At 44.3% G+C, this 17,647-nt stretch overlaps 1 protein-coding gene across 2 annotated transcripts; it reads left to right on the top strand.

Moving 5' to 3' along the window:
• The first annotated feature begins 1,084 nt into the window (after nt 1–1,084).
• On the top strand, nt 1,085–16,625 carry TOMM22 (translocase of outer mitochondrial membrane 22). Of its 2 annotated transcripts, XM_088468089.1 has the most exons (5): nt 1,085–1,179; nt 1,587–1,721; nt 3,382–3,500; nt 6,752–6,869; nt 14,814–16,625. In XM_088468089.1, the coding sequence occupies exons 2-5, from the start codon at nt 1,632–1,634 to the stop codon at nt 14,874–14,876; spliced, it is 390 nt and encodes a 129-aa protein (XP_088324215.1). In that variant the 5' UTR covers nt 1,085–1,179; nt 1,587–1,631; the 3' UTR covers nt 14,877–16,625. The 2 variants fall into 2 exon arrangements, with proteins under 2 accessions (XP_088324215.1, XP_088324214.1); XM_088468088.1 differs by lacking the exon at nt 1,085–1,179 and having other exon boundaries at nt 1,525–1,721.
• Nucleotides 16,626–17,647: the final 1,022 nt, after the last annotated feature.

The raw sequence follows: 17,647 nt of genomic DNA, 5'->3' as shown, positions 1-17,647 counted from the left end.
TAAACTTTTTTTGCAGTGATTCTATAAATGTGCTTTCTTACGTACACATTTTTTTAATCTTATCTATTAAAAGTTTTATTTTGATATCTGCCAATAATTCTATTATTTAGTTGTGCCCCCACAAAGGGTTCTTTCTTTGTGCTGCTGCTACTCTTTGCATCCATACCTTTTCAGTATCTGCTTGTACTGCTGTTAATCCAAGGGAGAACCACCAACCATACAGATTGCAAGCTATATATTAGCATTTAATAATAGATCTAAAAATTGGTTATTACATTTATCCATATATTTTTCTAATATATGGCCGCCGGTCTCAATCCCGACACTGTAATCCCGGTAAGGGATTTAACATAGGCGTCGACATACCGACGCCTATGTTAATCCCGACGCTGGAACTCCGAGAGGACGCCGGACCAATCGTTCCTTTGCCGGGGGTGAGTATACGCTTAGCAGGGGTTGGTGGGGGGTTAGGTTTAGGGACCCCGGGGGGGACTTAAGGTTAGGCACCCCCACCCCCCCAGGTTAGGCTAGGGGAAGGGGGGGGTTAGGTTTAGGCACCCCCCGAGAGGGTTAGGTTTAGGGTGCGGGGAGGGGGGTTAGGTTTAGGCACTAGGGGGGAGGTTAGGTTTAGGCACCCCTAAGGGAGGGTTGGGGGGGGGAGAGGGGTAGGGATAGTATACTTACCTGCGCTGTCGGGATTTTCACCCATCGGGCTGCCGGCGTCTGGATTTGAACCGCCGAGCTGACGTCCGGCGGTCATTCATAGTGATTCCCAGCTGAATATGGGATACCTAATCTCATGGGTTATACTTATTGCTAATAACAAAAACCCTGCATAGCATGCAGTCAGGACCAATGCTCTAAGAACCAATACTCATGGATGCCACCTACCACTTAACATAGAAACCTACAATGATCTAGATCAGTGGTTCTCAAACTCGGTCCTCAAGACCCCACACAGTTCACGTTTTCCAGGTCAACCAGCAGGTGCATAGGTGTATTCATTACTCATGACACATTTTAAAAGATACACAGGTGGAGCTAATTATTTCACTTGTGATTCTGTGAGAAGACCTGGAAAACATGCAGTTTGGGGTCATGAGGACCGAGTTTGAGAACCTGTGATCTACATCCTACAAACTAATATATTTCATAACTACCTTTCTGGGGGAGCCCCAGGTATATTCATTTTAAGAAATTAGGGACAGTTGGGACCCATGAGTTGCAAACACTGGTTGTGCCCTGACCTTGCCCTCACCAATGTTACTAGGTACTAAACGCTCTGTTAACCATTTTTACAATATTCAATTAAGGCCCATTTGCTGCAATGTGAATATATTCCAGTAGAAGCAGGGGTTTTGATTTTATAAAAAAAAAGGCTTCCACGTCCTATAATGACATATTATAATTTATAATCCAACACTAGAGAGCGCTATCGGCCTCTCACTGCTCTGTCAGTGTCCACCTCTCATCTCTCTCTCCTCTCTATGGTGATGTGCCTGTCTCTCTCTCTCTCTCTCTCTCTCTCTCTCTCTCTCTCTCTCCTCTCTACTATGGTGATGTGCCGGGCGCTTCCGATGACGCAGTTCCTGCCAGCTGACCCCTGTGTGTTCCCCGCACGCTGAGCCGACATGTCCTCCCCCTCCGAGCTGCCCCTGGAAACCGCGCTGAGCGAGGTCAGGAATCTGGACACCGAAGAGGAGGAGGAAGATGACGAGGAGGTGAGGTCCTGGTGGTAGTGTGAATGCCACCCTGCATCTGGCTGTCCCCATTGCAGCTGTGGCACATGTCAGACCGCCTGGCTTTGGGCAGATCCCTTGCTGGCTGCTCTGCAAATGTCATTTTGTCTTTTTAATTTGTAGCTCTTGAGCATGCCGCAGTCATTTCAGTGTGACCCTATTGCATGATGGGGTTTGTTGCACAGTGCACACATTGGGCCTGATTCTGAGTTGACTGCACCTCCAAATGCTACTGCATACCGAATGCAAATATGTTGCCAGTGGAATAACGCTATTATTTGCATGTTTTCCAGCTTTTCCCCATCTCCCACTTTTCCCCATCTGCATTCGTTGCCATCATCATTAGTACTTACACCTACCCTATGCTGGGTGCGAGAGATCCGTGTGAAGTAGACGTGTCCTTTACATAGCCGTGACTCAGAATATAAAACAACTCTGGTTGCAGGCCCACAACACTCCCCCCCAAACAATTTTTTTACGCGCATTCGCGTTGTTGCTGCAGAGAAGCTTCCGGATCTGTCCCAACTCCGAATCATCTGGAGATCTGCAAAGATGTGTATGTCTGCTATACACCTGCGCAGTTTGCTAAAATTGCTAGATGTGGCCACATACAGACCTGGGTACAACTCAGAATTAGACCCATAGTGTTTGATAGCTAACATCAGTCCCTGCTTGAAATCTTTTCTATTGTTCATTCTAGCACCTGTTACAAACTGTGCAGTTCCTCTTTCCTGCCTGTTGTGTCGTTCTCTGCTCTGGTGCTTCTTGCAGCTGATTCAACAAACTGCTGAGATACAGACCAGAGTGTGCTAGAAGCACCAAAGCAGAGCGTGACACACCAGACAGGAAAGAGGAACTGCATGATTTGTGACAGGTGCAGGGTGCTAAAATCAACACTATTATCTACTGTCTAATTTTTTTAATTGAATCACTGTTTAGTTTAATTAAAAGCCTGTTAGCATGTCTGTCATGCTGCTTCCATTGTATAGGAAATGCGTTGGGTTATCTTACTTCTCTGTATAACTGTTATTTGTCTTCTGCTTAAATGATTTTAGATCTATTTCTTAATGTGTGGCCTGTAATTCTGTTAATCTGAGATTGGGGAAAATGTATCTAAAGTGTTTGATACTAATCCTTTCATTGTACTGAAAGGAAACACTGTTCTTACATAGCAGTGGGTGGCAGGGTGTGTCACTATATAAGAAGCGCACAAATTAATGAAAATGATACAAAATAATTTTTAGCACAATTTTCTGACAGGCAGAAAAGTGTTTTAGGTCATTACACATTACACGATTACAATCCTATTTATCACCAGATATGTTTGAGTACACAGTGCATGAAATATTTGTTTTTGGGTGGTCTTCTAGTTGTTGGGTTCATATTTTCCATTGGGTGCAAGACAGGATCACTCTCAACTTCTCACTATGTATTACTCATTGGACATTGCAGCTGATGTCTGAAACACAATAACTGTTATTAGCCTGTTAATGCCCTCCCCTGCCACAAATCATGGGTGAAATCAGTAACGCAGATAAAGAAAAAATAAATAAATAAAAGAGTTCCACTTGTTGGTTGTATTCTGAGCTTTTATCTTTAGAGTTTGAAAAGTTTGTAATTTTTTTTGTTTCCCTTTATCCAGCTGGATGAGACACTATCAGAAAGACTTTGGGGACTGACTGAGATGTTCCCTGACAGTCTACGAAATGCAGCGGGCTTGACATTTGATTATTCCATTTGTGCAGCCAAGAAATTTTATAGGTAGGTACCGAACGTCACAGCATTATAATTCAGACACACACACACAGAAAAATCTACATGGGGTACCTCTGAGTAAGTTAGCGCTCAGTTTAAAAACACATGACCCAATATAGAAACTCTTATTGTTTCCAGTTTGGTGCACTCTTAGGGGCATATTCAATTAGCCGCGGGGTTTACCCCGCGGCTAATTGTTCGCGCTGGCGGGATTCAATTAGCGGGGATTACACGTGCGGGTGTCCCTGAGACCCCGCGCGCGAGTCCCCACTGTATGACTTTACCTTGCACCTCATGTAGGTGCGAGGTAAAATCAGCATGAGGCCGCCCTATTCAGCCTCGCGCAAGCGGGTAAAACACACTGATTCCGCAGTTCTCGCAGAATCAGTGTGTTCTCGCGCGAGAGTCCCGGTGTAATGACGCGGGGATATAGCTATTTTAATTGAATAGCTAAACCCCGCGTCGCGGGACTTTAGCCTGTCAATAAGCCGCGGGTGAAATCCCGCTGCTAATTGAATATGCCCTTAGCAAAAGCACAGGGAAGTGGTGAGTGATCTGTCATGTGTTTGCAAATGTCTCTAACAGAGATGCCTGGATTTTATATACAAATAGAATATACAAATAGAATAACATTTTCTTTATTTACGGATTCACATCAGTGTATTGGGGGACTTTGCTGTGTGAGTGATAACATTACTCAGAATATATTATCACTGACAATTCAATAATAGTATCTATAACTTTGATTCACCCATAAGCTGAACAATATTATACCTATAGTGTTCATTCTAGCACCCTGTACCTGTCACAACCTGTGCAGTTCCTCTTTCCTGCCTGAGCTCTCTGGTGCTTCTAGCATACTTAGCTAATGCAACAAACTGCTGAGATACAGTGATCGCGGTGAGCGACAAAATTTGTGGGACCCAGCACTTTAAAAAAAAATGGGGTCCTACCTGACCATTTCTTGGTCCCATCATAATTTTATGCTTTAGAGCTCCCCATATGCCTCAGACATCCCCACATGCCCCTAAAATGCAGATCTGATACCCCCAACAGCATCAGATATCCCCACAAGCCCCTTAAATGCATGTTTTAATGCCTCCATGATCTTTAAGGTAATATGACTTGTCTGTTCACAAAACCCATAGTGAATAAGTAGGCTTACTAAATCACCCTTTAAACTGGGACACATGGATTACACAGGTTCTGTGGCTCATTAAAACCAGGTGAAATCTACGCATGAAGTCAGACAGTCACAGAACCTTTGTAATTAATTCACGTGTCCCGTTTTAAAGTGATATTATGGTTAGCCTATGAATAACGCTTTAGGTAATAGGCATATTTATCAAAGGATAAATGCCCGGTCTTTACACATTATTTCGCACATTAATGCTCTTTACACATTATGCCACACAGCAAAGCCCAGCCTTTATACATTATGCCATGCAGTAATACCCCTTACAAAATGATGCCGCACATTAATGCCCTTTACACATTATGCCGCACATTAATGCCCTTTAGTCCCCCTGTGCAGTGCCCCCCCCGTATGCCTTTCAGACCACCTATGCAGTCCAATGAAGGTATCTGCCCCCCTAATAGGTGTGAGTGACCTGGGCATTAAGCCTAGGCCACTAAAGGGCAAATAGGTGGGCCCTCTAGTGACCCGGGCCTAATGCCCAAGTCACACACCTATTTGGGGGGCATATACCTTCAATTGGGCCTAATGCCCCCTATGTTGCCCGGGCTTTGTGCCCGCCTATAGACCCACAGGCCTATTGCCTGAATTTATCCCACGGGCCTAGTGCCCGACAACCCTGGTGGTCTAGGAAGGAGTAAAATACCAGTGGCCCAAGGCCGCCTACCGGTACGGTGGAAGAGGCTGCGGGGGGAGCTTCGTTAGCTCTTTTGCTTTCCTCCCCTGCAGTCCTCTTCGGTCCTCAGCTTCCGTCTTCTGCCGCAGGCCCGTCTTGGCCAGCGGCACCGCCTCTTCTTTCTTAATCACGCCATCTTCTGGCCTCTTGCGCGGCCGCCGGAACTGTTGCCACGCCGCTCTTCTCTTGTCTTCGGGAGGTCTTCACTCCTCCCCTCCGCCGATGGACTGAATGTTCCCGCTCAGCGGCGTCTATTCAAGACTCCCTGAGTGGGCGGGGCTATGATGCGGCGAGCCGCGATTGGCTCGTCGCGTCTGCCTCCTGTTGGCTGCTGGACCGCGAGCCAAAAGCTCGCGGCCAGTGCCAAACAACCGCCGCCGCTACTTGGCTTCCGGGCAGCGAGCTCCGCTCAGCTCACGCCCAGAGCCAAGCTTCTCTCGCCGCCACTGGTGGAAGGGACCAGGCGGTCCCTTCACCAGGTACCCGCCGCGGTGGCTTACCCGGCGCTGGGAACAAACACTGTCCCAGCGCCGGGCACGGACGCTGTGCCGATGCTGGGGTCAGGCACTTGATCCCAGCACGGCTTTCAACAGCAGCAGCCAATGAGAGTCCAACCTTGATTTCTGGTATAATATTCTAATTTAATTACACACTCTTTGCTGGAATTAGCGGTTCCATGCGATTGGCCCAAGTATGAAAAGCAGAGAAGCTCTATAGTACTAGCAGGATAAAAAGCTTCTGCCACCGTGTTCTGTGTAGTCAGTACAGGTTCTGTATTCAGTATTACTTGGGAGAGCTAGCATTTCAGTGTGAGTTAGGGGTCTTGCACTCAGCTTGGTGGGAGGTGGGAGAGCTACCTTGATTATGCCAGTAACATACTCTTGTCTCCAATATTAAGCCATGCACATGTAGGTACACACGGCCGGTACAGTGTATGCGATTGGCTCATGAAATTAGTTATGGTTTCTTTAAAGCTAAACAGCCAACTAACTCAGTTACACTGTGCTACCAGAAGAAAGCCCCCTCGCCAGAATACATTTTGAATTTTACTTCTCAATATATAATAACATTTTATTGTTTTGCTTTTTGTACATGTTTACATGATCTTGTATGTCTTTGGGTGTTATATTAACTCATTATATTATTGACAGTTTTAAGGTTTGCCTGTGTATTTGGCCTTCGTGCGGCATCAGTGCAGTTTTCTGTTAAAAGTCGATGCATTGTTGGACAGGAAGAGGTAGAGCTAGGTCCTGTATGTAAAGTTCCCTGTGCATTAACATTTAAATCTACTATAAATGTATATAGACAGATTAAAACATACTAAGGCTGCTGCTTTGTATGCTTTCCAGTACATCATTCTTTTATTGTCCTGTGTTTTTATTACAGTTTTTCTCGCTCAGCGCTGTGGATAGGAACCACTTCGTTCATGATTCTGGTACTGCCAGTAGTGTTTGAGACAGAGAAATTGCAAATGGAGCAACAACAGCAGCTACAACAGAGACAGGTGAGATATATATCTACAGGGTGTCCCATAATGATAGGCACATTTTAAATGCAAGCATCTAGGACTGGAACAAGCACATTTATTAAGGACTAAAGCACTGTTACAGGTTTGAATATCACATCCCTTAGTTGGTCACCACCTCTAAGAGAACAGTGTGTGTGTCCACGACTAGACGAGTCAGCCAGTGGGTGAGAGCTTCTCTGCTCCGCTGTAACCTTAAGTATCGATTATTATTATTTATATGGCACCACAAGTGTTCCGCAGCGCCTTACAAAGTACATAAATTGTTGACAAGCGACTTACAGAACAATACAATACAGGACCAAGACATTGATAATATATATTGCTACATTAGCGACCATAACATCCAGATAAGCAACAGAGCAAAGCAACCAAGTTTTTGGTGCCCTAGTGGTGAATAAGAAGTAGATGAAACTAAAGTAGGGAGAAGCACAAGAGGGTAGAGGGCCCTGCTCGTAACAGCTTACATTCTAAAAGGTAGGGGAAGACACAGGTTTGACACAGATGGGGTAGACTGGGAGGAAGGGGCATGTAGCAGGGAGTTAGGATGATAGCTGGAAGGCTTTGATGAAGTAGTGGGTCTTGAGACCCCGATTGCAAAGAGGTGGAGAGCCTGATGGGGAGTGGGAGAGAGTTCCAGAGGTGGGGAGCAGTGTGGGCAAAATCTTGGAAGTGGGAGGAAGTAATCAATTGACATGAAAGGCGGCGTGCATTAGTTGAACGAAGAGAGCGGAGAGGAAAGTGAAGGGAGATGAAATCAGAGATGTATATTGGAGAAGAATGGCTGAGGGCTTTGTAAGCGAGCATGAGCACCTTAAATTGGGTTCTAAAAGGGAAGGGGAGCCAGTGGAGGGCTTGTAGAAGAGGGGAGGCAGATGTTGAGTGTTTGGAGAGGAAGACAAGCCGTGCAGCAGCATTAAGGACAGATTAGAGAGGAGAGAGATGGGATTTGGGGAGGCCAGATAGGAGGAGGTTACAGTAGTCCAATCTGTAGATGACCAGTGAGCGTATGAGGGTTTTAGTAGCATCCTGGGTGAGATAGGGTCTGATCTTGGAAATATTTTTGAGATGGAAACGACAGGACTGCGAAAGGTTCTGGATATGTGGTTTGAAGGAGAGGGATGAGTCCAGGATAACACCAAGACAGCGCACCTTGGGACTAGATGAGATAGTTATGCCATCAATTGATAAAGAAATAGGAAGTGAGGTTATGTGGGAGGGTGGGAAGACAATAAGCTCTGTCTCAGACATATTAAGTTTAAGAAATCGCTGGGACATCCAGGAAGAGATAGCAGAGAGACAGTTGGAGATACGAGTCAGAAGAGAGGGGGAGAGATCAAGGGAGGAAAGGTAGATTTGAGTGTCATCACTATAGAGAGGATAATGGAGGTCCAAAGAGCTGAGTTCACCTAGAGAGGAAGTATAGAGGGAGAATAGGAGCGGTCCAAGAACAGAATCTTGTGGAACACCTACTGTAAGAGGCTGTGGTGGGGAAGAGGAGTCATGAGAGGAAACAGAAAGATCGGTCAGATGTAGGACAGCCAGGAGAGGGGAGTGTCACGTAGACCAAGGGAGTGAAGGATATGCAGCAGGAGATGGTGGTCCACAGTGTCAAAAGCAGCAGAGAGATGAAGAAGAGTGAGCAGAGAGTAGTGGCCTTTGGATTTGGCAGCAAGGAGGTCGTTGCTGACTTTCGTGAGGACAGTTTCAGTGGAGAGAACGGAAGCCAGACTGAAAAGGGTCAAGGAGGGAGTGGGAGGAAAGAAAAGCGGTAAGGCGGTTGTAGACAATCCGCACAAGGAGTTTGGAGGCAAAAGGGAGGAGAGAGATGGGTCGGTAGTTAGAAGGTTAGGATCAAGGGTAGGTTTTTTTAATAATAGGGGAGACAAGGGCATGCTTGAATGCAGAAGGAACAGTGCCTGATGAGAGGGAGAGGTTAATGAGGTGGGCAAGATGGGAGCAGGCAGAAAGAGAGAGGAAGCGGAGGAGGCGGGAGGGGATAGGATCAAGGGGGGAGGTGGAATGGGGGGGAGGACCGGATGAGGGCCGTGACTTCCTGCCAGATACAGGGGAGAAGGATGTTAGAGTTGGTAAAGTTGATGGGATGGGTGATCTGGGAAAGGAGGAGGTGGAGAGCAGGGGGACTGGTTGGATATGATGTCCTGACATATGGAATCAATTTTAGATGTAAAGTACTGTAGGTAGCAAAGGCAAGGGCAGAGAGCAAGGAGGGGAGACGAGGAGGGGGTGGGCGAAGGAGGGAGTTGTAAGTGGTGTAGAGACGCTGGGTATTAGAGGACTGAGAGGAGATGAGGATTTTGTTTAGAGAGGGAAAGAGCAGCACTATAGGATGAGAGCATACATTTGAAATGGAGAAAATCTGCCTTAGAGCTTGATCTTCTCCACTGTCGCTCTGGTGCATTTGGAATGCCAGGGTTGAGAAGTAGATCTGCAAGTGTGAGTAGTGATCGCCGGAGCATCAGAGTCCAAAGCAGAAGTAAGGGAGGCATTGTATAGGAAAGTGGCTTGTTCAGGAGAGAGAGAGAATAGGGGAGAGAAGCGAGTCAAGAAGAGAAGAAAAGGAAACGGTGTCGATAGCCTCAATGTGGCTTTTGGTGGTAGAGGAGGGAAAGGAGAGAGGGACAGGTTTAAAGAGAGAAGGTGATGGTCAGAAAGGGGGAATGGGCAATTGGAGTAATCAGAGATATCACAACGGTGAGTGAAGACAAGATCAAGCAAATGGCCACTCACATGGGAGGGTGAGGAAGTCCATTGGGAGAGACCAAATGAAGATGTGAGGAGTTTGGAGGCAGATTATTCTGTGGGGATATCAACTGGAATATTGAATTCACCTAGGATAATGGAAGGAAGGTCTGAGGAGAGAAAGTGAGGGAGCCAGGAAGCAAAGTTGTCAAAGAACTTGGAGGGAGAGACAGGGGAACGGTAAATGACAGCTACTCGGAGATGTACTGGTTGGAAGAGGTGTATAGCATGGACTTCAAATGTAGAGAATGTGAATGTAAAATACATTTTAAAGATGGTTGAGTGCCCACGCTCTTGAAAATTAAAAATAAAATTTGTCCCATTATTATGGGATACCCTGTATAATACAAGCAAGATACTTAAATTATGCTTTCATACTGACATAAATAAACTGAAGTTTCAATTTATTACAGCTTTTTAATTTGTAGTAAAAAAATAAAAGCCTTTTTGCATTTTTTTTCAAATTGTATTTTCTTGCATCATGGGTTCACAATTGATTTGTTCAACACTTTTTTATTTTTTTATTTTATTCAATAATTGTTATTGTTTTTATACTAGCATAAACAAAACAATTACACATATATTGACTCCATTACAAATTATGCCTGATACAGAATCAGTAGCGATCAAAAGCACGAAACTAATTAAGCATATACTGTTGTTCAGTTACAGAACAAGTTACATGGTCACTGACTAACAGAATAATATTCTGTATTATAGGAATTGGCATAATTCCCAATAGAGACCCAAAAATAAGCACCCAACAACAAATAATAATGGCAGACATATGATATACAAAGATGGATACAATCAGGCGATAAATATAGGTAAAGACAAATAACCAATATAGGGCCGTATTCAATAGTGGCGAACAGCTGTTTTTCGACAAGAAAGGCTATATTTTCACCAGAATACAGGCGAAAACGCAATTGGCGAAAAAAAAAAATGGAGAGAAGTTTTCTCCATCCCAGTACAGGCGAAAAAAAAATGCAAAATCCCTTTTTTTGTCTTAAAATGTGGGGATTTCTTTCAGAACCCTTTGGAAACCCTCCCTAATGATAAATGAAAAAATGTGTAAGTTGCGAAAAACGACCACGCAACTTTTGGGTAAAAAAAAGAAAAAAAACACGTTGAAAATGGTTTTAATGTATTGGGTCTGATTTTTGGGGGGACGTATGGATGTGTCAAGTGTTTTAAACATCGCACTCGGTCGCAGCAGGCATTTTTTACGGATTTTAAAATTGTATATTTACGACACGAAAATATACTTGCACCCATTTTAATGTACCCCCAATTTACGTGGAACAGTAATTTCCTGGGAAAAAAATAGCTTTGTATCATTTTCATTGGTTTTTATTTATTTTTTTTACCCAAAATTGCGCTGTAATTTTTTGCCAAAGTGCACAACTTACAAATTTTTTTGAGTGTAATTTATCATTAGGAGAAGGTGTCCAAAGGGTTCTGAAAGAAATCCCCACATTTTTAGCCAAAAATAGGGATTTTGCATTTTTTTTCACCTGGTTTGTGATGGAGAGAACTTTTCTCAAGTTTTTTTTGCGCCAATTTTGTTTTCGCCTGTTTTTTGGCAAAAATATCGCCTTTTTTTGGGTGAAAAAACTGCAGTTTTCGCTGCTAATTGAATACGGCCCTTAGCAGGACATAGAGAGCACCTCAATAAACAATAAGAGCACAGGCACCATATGAGCTTGCATACCAAATATGAAATATAAATGCCCAATACTAGAGGCATATAAAAGTACAAAAGTACCTTGCATCTTAAGCCTGATACAAAATAGTACTAAATAAAATTAACAAATTTTAATACTTTGTCAAAAAACAAAACAAACCGCCCTATAACCTCCCCACCCTGTATGGCCTAACCCCAACCTACTTGGATTCCAGTTCCCCCTTACCAACATAGACAAAAGCTAAACCCTCCAAAAAAAACACCCCATAACCCCCCCCACCCTGTATGGCCTAACCCCAACCCAGGCATACTTGGATCCCAATTTTCCCTTACTAACCTTCAATACCCTAACCCATAAATCCCCCCCACCCACACAAACAGGATAGTAAAGCACATAACTGATAAAGGGCAATAAATTGTTGACCTTAGCTAGGCTAGACTGAACCCAGCTCTCCTGCACTATAAGGATGAAACATTTTTCTCCAGATATAATACTTGATATTGAAACATGAAAAAAAAATGAGAGGCATCAAATGATTAATCCGGTAAGGCTTCAGCAGGGAGTGAAAGTAAAGACATGGGGCCTTATTCAGATCCGGTCGCAAGCGCTGAGTGCTCACAACCGGGTCGATGTTTGCCCACTGGACATGCGCACGTCGGAGCCGGCTCCGGCATGCGCGGGACCCGGCTAGCGACGGGCACTCCGTCGCTACGGGTCTCGCACCATGGGGGGCGAGCTGTCGATGGGGTGGGGCGGGCAGGGGGGAGGGGCGGAACGCTTGCCGTTTGGGGGCGGCCCCACTGACATCAGCAATGATGTCAGTGGGGAGCCTCCTGCTCGATCAGTCTGCTGAGACCCAACCTTAGGGTCTTGTTGCAAGCCCCGATGGTCGCGATGGTCCTGACCATCGCGAACATCAACCTGGTCGCTCGCTAGAGCTGTGGGTGGTAACCCACAGATTAGCTAGCGACCAGGAGGCCGCACTTCACACCACAAGCGGCCGCCCTCATTCAGAGTGACTGCTTGTATCTAGCGATCGACTCTGAATGAGGGCCATAGTTCCATCCCCATTCACCCAAAGACATATAGAAAATTACTTGGAATGATGTATACAATGAAGACATCCAACCTCCCAAGGGCATGCAGAAAAAAATTAAAAACTTGAATGGCAAAGCCTGGAGCCTCGATCCCTCCACTAGAAATGTAGAACAACACCTTGGAATATATACAGTGGACTCCGAATGCCTAGGGCAGTGATTCCCAACCTCGGTCCTCAAGGCACACTAACAGTCCGGGTTTTAGTGATCTCCATGATTGTGCACAGATGGTTAAATTAAAATAACTGAGGTACTAATTAAGTCACTTGTGCTCAAGTATGGCTATCCCTAAAACCTGGACTGTTAGTGTGCCTTGAGGACCGTGGTTGGGAATCCCTGGCCTAGGGTTTGAAAGGATATCAAACATAGGCGTAGACACTTCCCTAGGTGAGGAGAATAAGCCCCAAAATTGTTGGTTCTTATAAGAAATGCAAAAAGTAACCTCATCACTTGGAGAGACAGCCATCACCTCTCCAAGTTTAGTGAGAAGTCTGTGTGGAGGCAGCAATAGCTTGAATGATCAGCTGCAGGGAACTGTAAGGCAATCCGCCACGAATATCCGCAGTTACTGTAAGCAGGTACAGACAAAGTGGTAGTGGCTAGCACACTACCTATGTTCACCAGCAACAGCTATATACTGCAGCCAATCACCGGACCTGTTGTTATGAGGAGCTGAATCCCACCACCATACGCACTTAAAATAAAATGGCTGCCAACTCTCCAATCTGTTTACCGGAACCAGGGACAGAATCCCTTAGGGAGCAGTAGGAGATCAGAGGCACCAACAGCAGGGAGAGACCCGCAGAGTAATAATCAGCAGCGGCCGGATCAATGTGTCAGCAAGACCATCAGCGTCGCTGCTTCAGGCAAGGAGTGGTCCCAAAATGGCGGCTGCTGTCTTCAGCGCGCCGGAGCAAGGCAGCGCGGTGTGGAGACTGGGCAAGCAGTTGGCGGCAGAGGGACCGGAGCACCAGGAGCGGCAGCTGGGTAGCGGAAGCAAACCAACAGGTAAATATTATTGTGAGAAGCAGCAGTTAGGAGTAGGGATGGAAACTCCAGGCCAGCAGGAGAAGAAAACAGCCACCACACTACATCGGGAATATTGCCTTAAAGTACACAGCGGGAGCCAGCCGTGACCCTCCAGTACATACAGGAGGGAGTAGACCAACAAATCCCCGATTGTGAAGCAAGTATATCCAGGAAAACAGGATTTATGTGGGAGAGCTGAAGAAAAACTGCTTACTCCCAGCTACTCCAAGCCATGCCCCTGTTCAACACATTTTACATTTTATCCAACACATTTTAACCAGCCATAATGACAAAAAAGTGTTTGTATTGTCAAATTAAAAACAGGCAATAATTCATCACATAATTAGTCCTCCCCTTGTTTATATACTTTACAGAAGCATCTTTTACCTGCAGTTTTCACCAATTCTTCATTGTAAGTTTGAGCGAGCCACATGAGGTTGGATCCATTCTTCACTGGATATTAAATCAACTTATAGCCTCAACCGAAGTGATGTTTTTCAATATTCATTTCTTGGCTTAACTGAGATTGGGTCTCCATGATGAAGCTCTAGTTTTCAAATGTGCTAACCAATGACAGGATCTCACCACCACAAACAGGTGTATTTATTCCTAAATTATATGAAACGGATTCATTGCATTAATGGTGACTACAATACTGAATACTCCAGGATTACTTTAGATGTATCTTAGCAAAGGGGGTGAATACTTGTGTATTTTGGTTTTATTTGTGTTCCTCAGTAGTAAGAGTTCCTATATTAATAAACTTTGATTACAATGATGATCGGAAATAAAGTGTAAATACTGTACAGCCACTGTGTGCGCGTTTATGTATATATTTTTATTAATGCAGCGAGTGTGCATTATATAGGTAAGAAGTCCAATGTGTCTTCATCATGACATGCATGAGGGGAAATTAGTGAATGACAGCAGGAGTCTGGAAGGTACAAACTTATGTAGTTTCTGATTCCGAGATGGACGCTGTAGCAGAGCACCGTATCGGCTGTGCAATAGTATGATAATGCTACAGGAGGCGTCTTGTCTAAATAGACACGTCCTGACGGATAGGCAGCAGTGTGAACATCAGCCATCTGCGTGGCCCTCAGGTTACTCAGGATGGCCAATGTATTAACGCTGCCAGGGCCAGTGAAGCTGTGTCGGAAGCCTCGGCACACCTTAAAAACGGAGCCCCAATAGCGAATCGTGCTGCTGCTTGGGTGCACTACCAATGGGAAAGCTGTGGCAGCATTATTCAGAGACTTTTAGTACCGTTTACAAAATTGCTGCCAGAATTGCTCTGATCCATTATGCGTTGTTTTATTACATGTCCTTTTCTTTCCACCACACAGATACTCCTAGGACCATCTACAGGAATGTCTGGTTCTCTCGCACCACTACCTGGGAAAGTATAGGTTCTACAGTCATGAGAATTGTTTGTTTCCTTTTTTTTTGATGACTTGGGAGAACAGGAAATCAGAAGACTGGTCTCCCCTCAGCCACCCACCTCTCTGTGCTCTGAGTGACCCCTCTCCATTGCCAGCCTGGAATGCCACCATCTGAAGGGTGGGAACATGAGCAGTACTTGGTCCTGCCGCTTTGTTTATAGCACACTGTTCCTGGGAAAAGTTCTGGTGAACTCCAACATAGTCATTCCATTGCCACATCGGGACAGACATTGATACACCTGTTTATTCAAGATTGTATGTCACTGGAATTCTCTGTGTGTATGCCAGGTGCCTTTCATTACTTTAAGGTTTAAATATTTTTTTTTTAGTTTTTGCTTTGCAAGGTATTGACTGATTTTAGACCTAATCATTGATATGTTTCTTAGAAGATTAAGCTGGAAGTGTAAAGGCCTTTCTTCTGTGTGACTGGCAATGTTGCTGTTCCTCTCTACCAGGAAATAGTGTACTATGCTGACCAATAGCTGGAAGCTACATGTAGTCTTACTGCCTGTTCAGAAGGAATCCCTGCATGTTGACTTCTGTCTATAACTGTTAAAATTTTTGGCTTTTGTTTTTTTTCCCTCTTGTACCACTATTCCAGAGAAGCTTCCCTCTCTACATGATTCATATGAATGAGCTGGTTAATTATTTCACGTTCCTTTCCATGCATAAACCGAGCATACTGCTTTTAAGCTCCGTGCAAGGCGGCCTGAATACTACTCAGCCCAAACAGGGAGAGGTGCGCTCATGGGTAACATTGTAATTGTAGAGCTATAGAGACAGCTTCAGTCTGGATTTTTTTTCAAGCTCTTTTGTGTTTTCTATTTTTGTTTTTTTAAAATATTAAATCTTAGAGGATAAAAGCTACTTTTCTCGTGTATTTATTACTAGCTGAAGTACTTAATCTTCAAGTTATTAAGTTATCAATGAGTTGGATGTAATTGTTAACATTTTAAAAATAATTAGCAGTTCTTCCAACACACCCATGAGGAAAGTTCTGCCTGGTGAACTCCCACAAGCTCTGACAGGGACCCCATCCACTTCATTAGGCATCCCAGACCAATTGCCACCCCTCTCTGAAGTTTTCATCAAAATTCATCCAGTGAAAGTCCCAGAACAGGCTCCCCGGTCAAAGTTCTACCCAGCGTACAGCAACGGGAGGTCCGACCGGGACCACAACCCCCTAGTACTGTATGTCTTCTGGTAACCAATGTTACCACTCTGAAGTTTTCGTCCAAATCCATCCAGTGGAAGGCTCAGAACAGGCTCCCAGGGTCAAAGTTCTGTCCAGCGTACACCAATGGGAGGTCTGACCAAGACCCTAACCGCACTATAACCTGTCCAGGATTCATCTTGACCGCCTCATGTTAGTTTCATCCCAATCGGTGCAGGGCTGTCTAAATGCATAACCGGACAGACAAACAAACATAGCAATTAATTTTATATATAAGATAGTACGTGGTATGTTTGTGAGAGATTGTTACTGCAGTTATCAACAAACCCCTGGACTGGCAATACTTATAGAGGAACTCTGAGACAAAGATACAACAGTGCATGACTGCATACTGAAGACTTAGGGGCCTGACCAAGACAGAATTGCTCAACATATTGACATAATCGATGCTAATCCATTTCTCTGTAGATGTCTGCATTAATAAATCAATAAATATTTATTGAAATCAATAAATGTATTGCTAATGGGAGACCCTGATATGTTTGTTTATACTTTTTTCTATGGCTACACTAGGCCTTATGAAAGTAGACATATTTGGTATCCTTATAGGTAGAACTAGATAGATATATTTAGAACCATTTCAAGTAGCTTTGGGAAGAATGTGGAAATCTTTTTTTTTTTTTCCTCCATATTTTTGCCATTTGTTTCCTAGATGAGACTGAAGTAAAGAAAGGGAATCCATATCTCCAGGGAAATTTATATTGCAATTTAGGTAAATCAACAAAACACACAATTACTGTGTAGAAGTTGAATGAATTGGAAGCGTTGGTGTCCAGTTAAGGGTGGTGTGGCAATGGGGCTGGTTGGATGAATAACTGATTGGTCTGTGTGGTCACACACACCTAGGCTGTTTACTCATCACTGGCTTTTGTCAATGGTGCATATCCAGACTGGACGAGGACACAAAAAGCTTCTCTACCAGGTCCCTCTGTCACTGAAGATCTATACAGTAGGCACACAATGCCTACTGTATTTTGCCCTTCTGCTCCATGGGAGGTTTCTGTCCTCCCTGAGCTCGACTTAGGACACCTGCATTATGGTTTGACAGGTGTATGCTTCTTTAAAATATATTGGACAGCATTTTCACTTCCAGTAAAACCTTCTCTTTTGAGGTTGGGGACAGGTTGACCAGTGTCTCATTTCTGGTTGTGGTCTACCACCTCCAAATTATGTAATACATTTGAGTAAGTCTAATTATCTCACCTGATCCCACACAAAGAAATTCTTAAACAAATTGTTGTAACAACAGGACTATAGAAATCCTGCTTTACATGATCACATGTGATGACTGTATAGCTCACAGTCATGATTTAATGCTGGATACACATGTTTTTGAATACATCAGTGTTCCAGGGAAGATAACTTACTCTGCAAAACAAGTTTTATTAAACATTTGAAACCGTGAATACTGCCTGTTGTATTTTAGGTCTATCAAGTGTTAAAGGTCTGTTCTTGGGACACTGGTATATACTGTCACAATACCAAAGTTAATTGGCAAAGACTC

The sequence above is a fragment of the Taudactylus pleione genome, unplaced genomic scaffold (assembly GCF_031769625.1).
Source record: "Taudactylus pleione unplaced genomic scaffold, aTauple2 ptg000080l, whole genome shotgun sequence".
NCBI classification, from domain to species: domain Eukaryota; kingdom Metazoa; phylum Chordata; class Amphibia; order Anura; family Myobatrachidae; genus Taudactylus; species Taudactylus pleione.
Note: the sequence above shows the minus strand (reverse complement) of the source record. Positions and strands in the feature narration are given on the sequence as shown.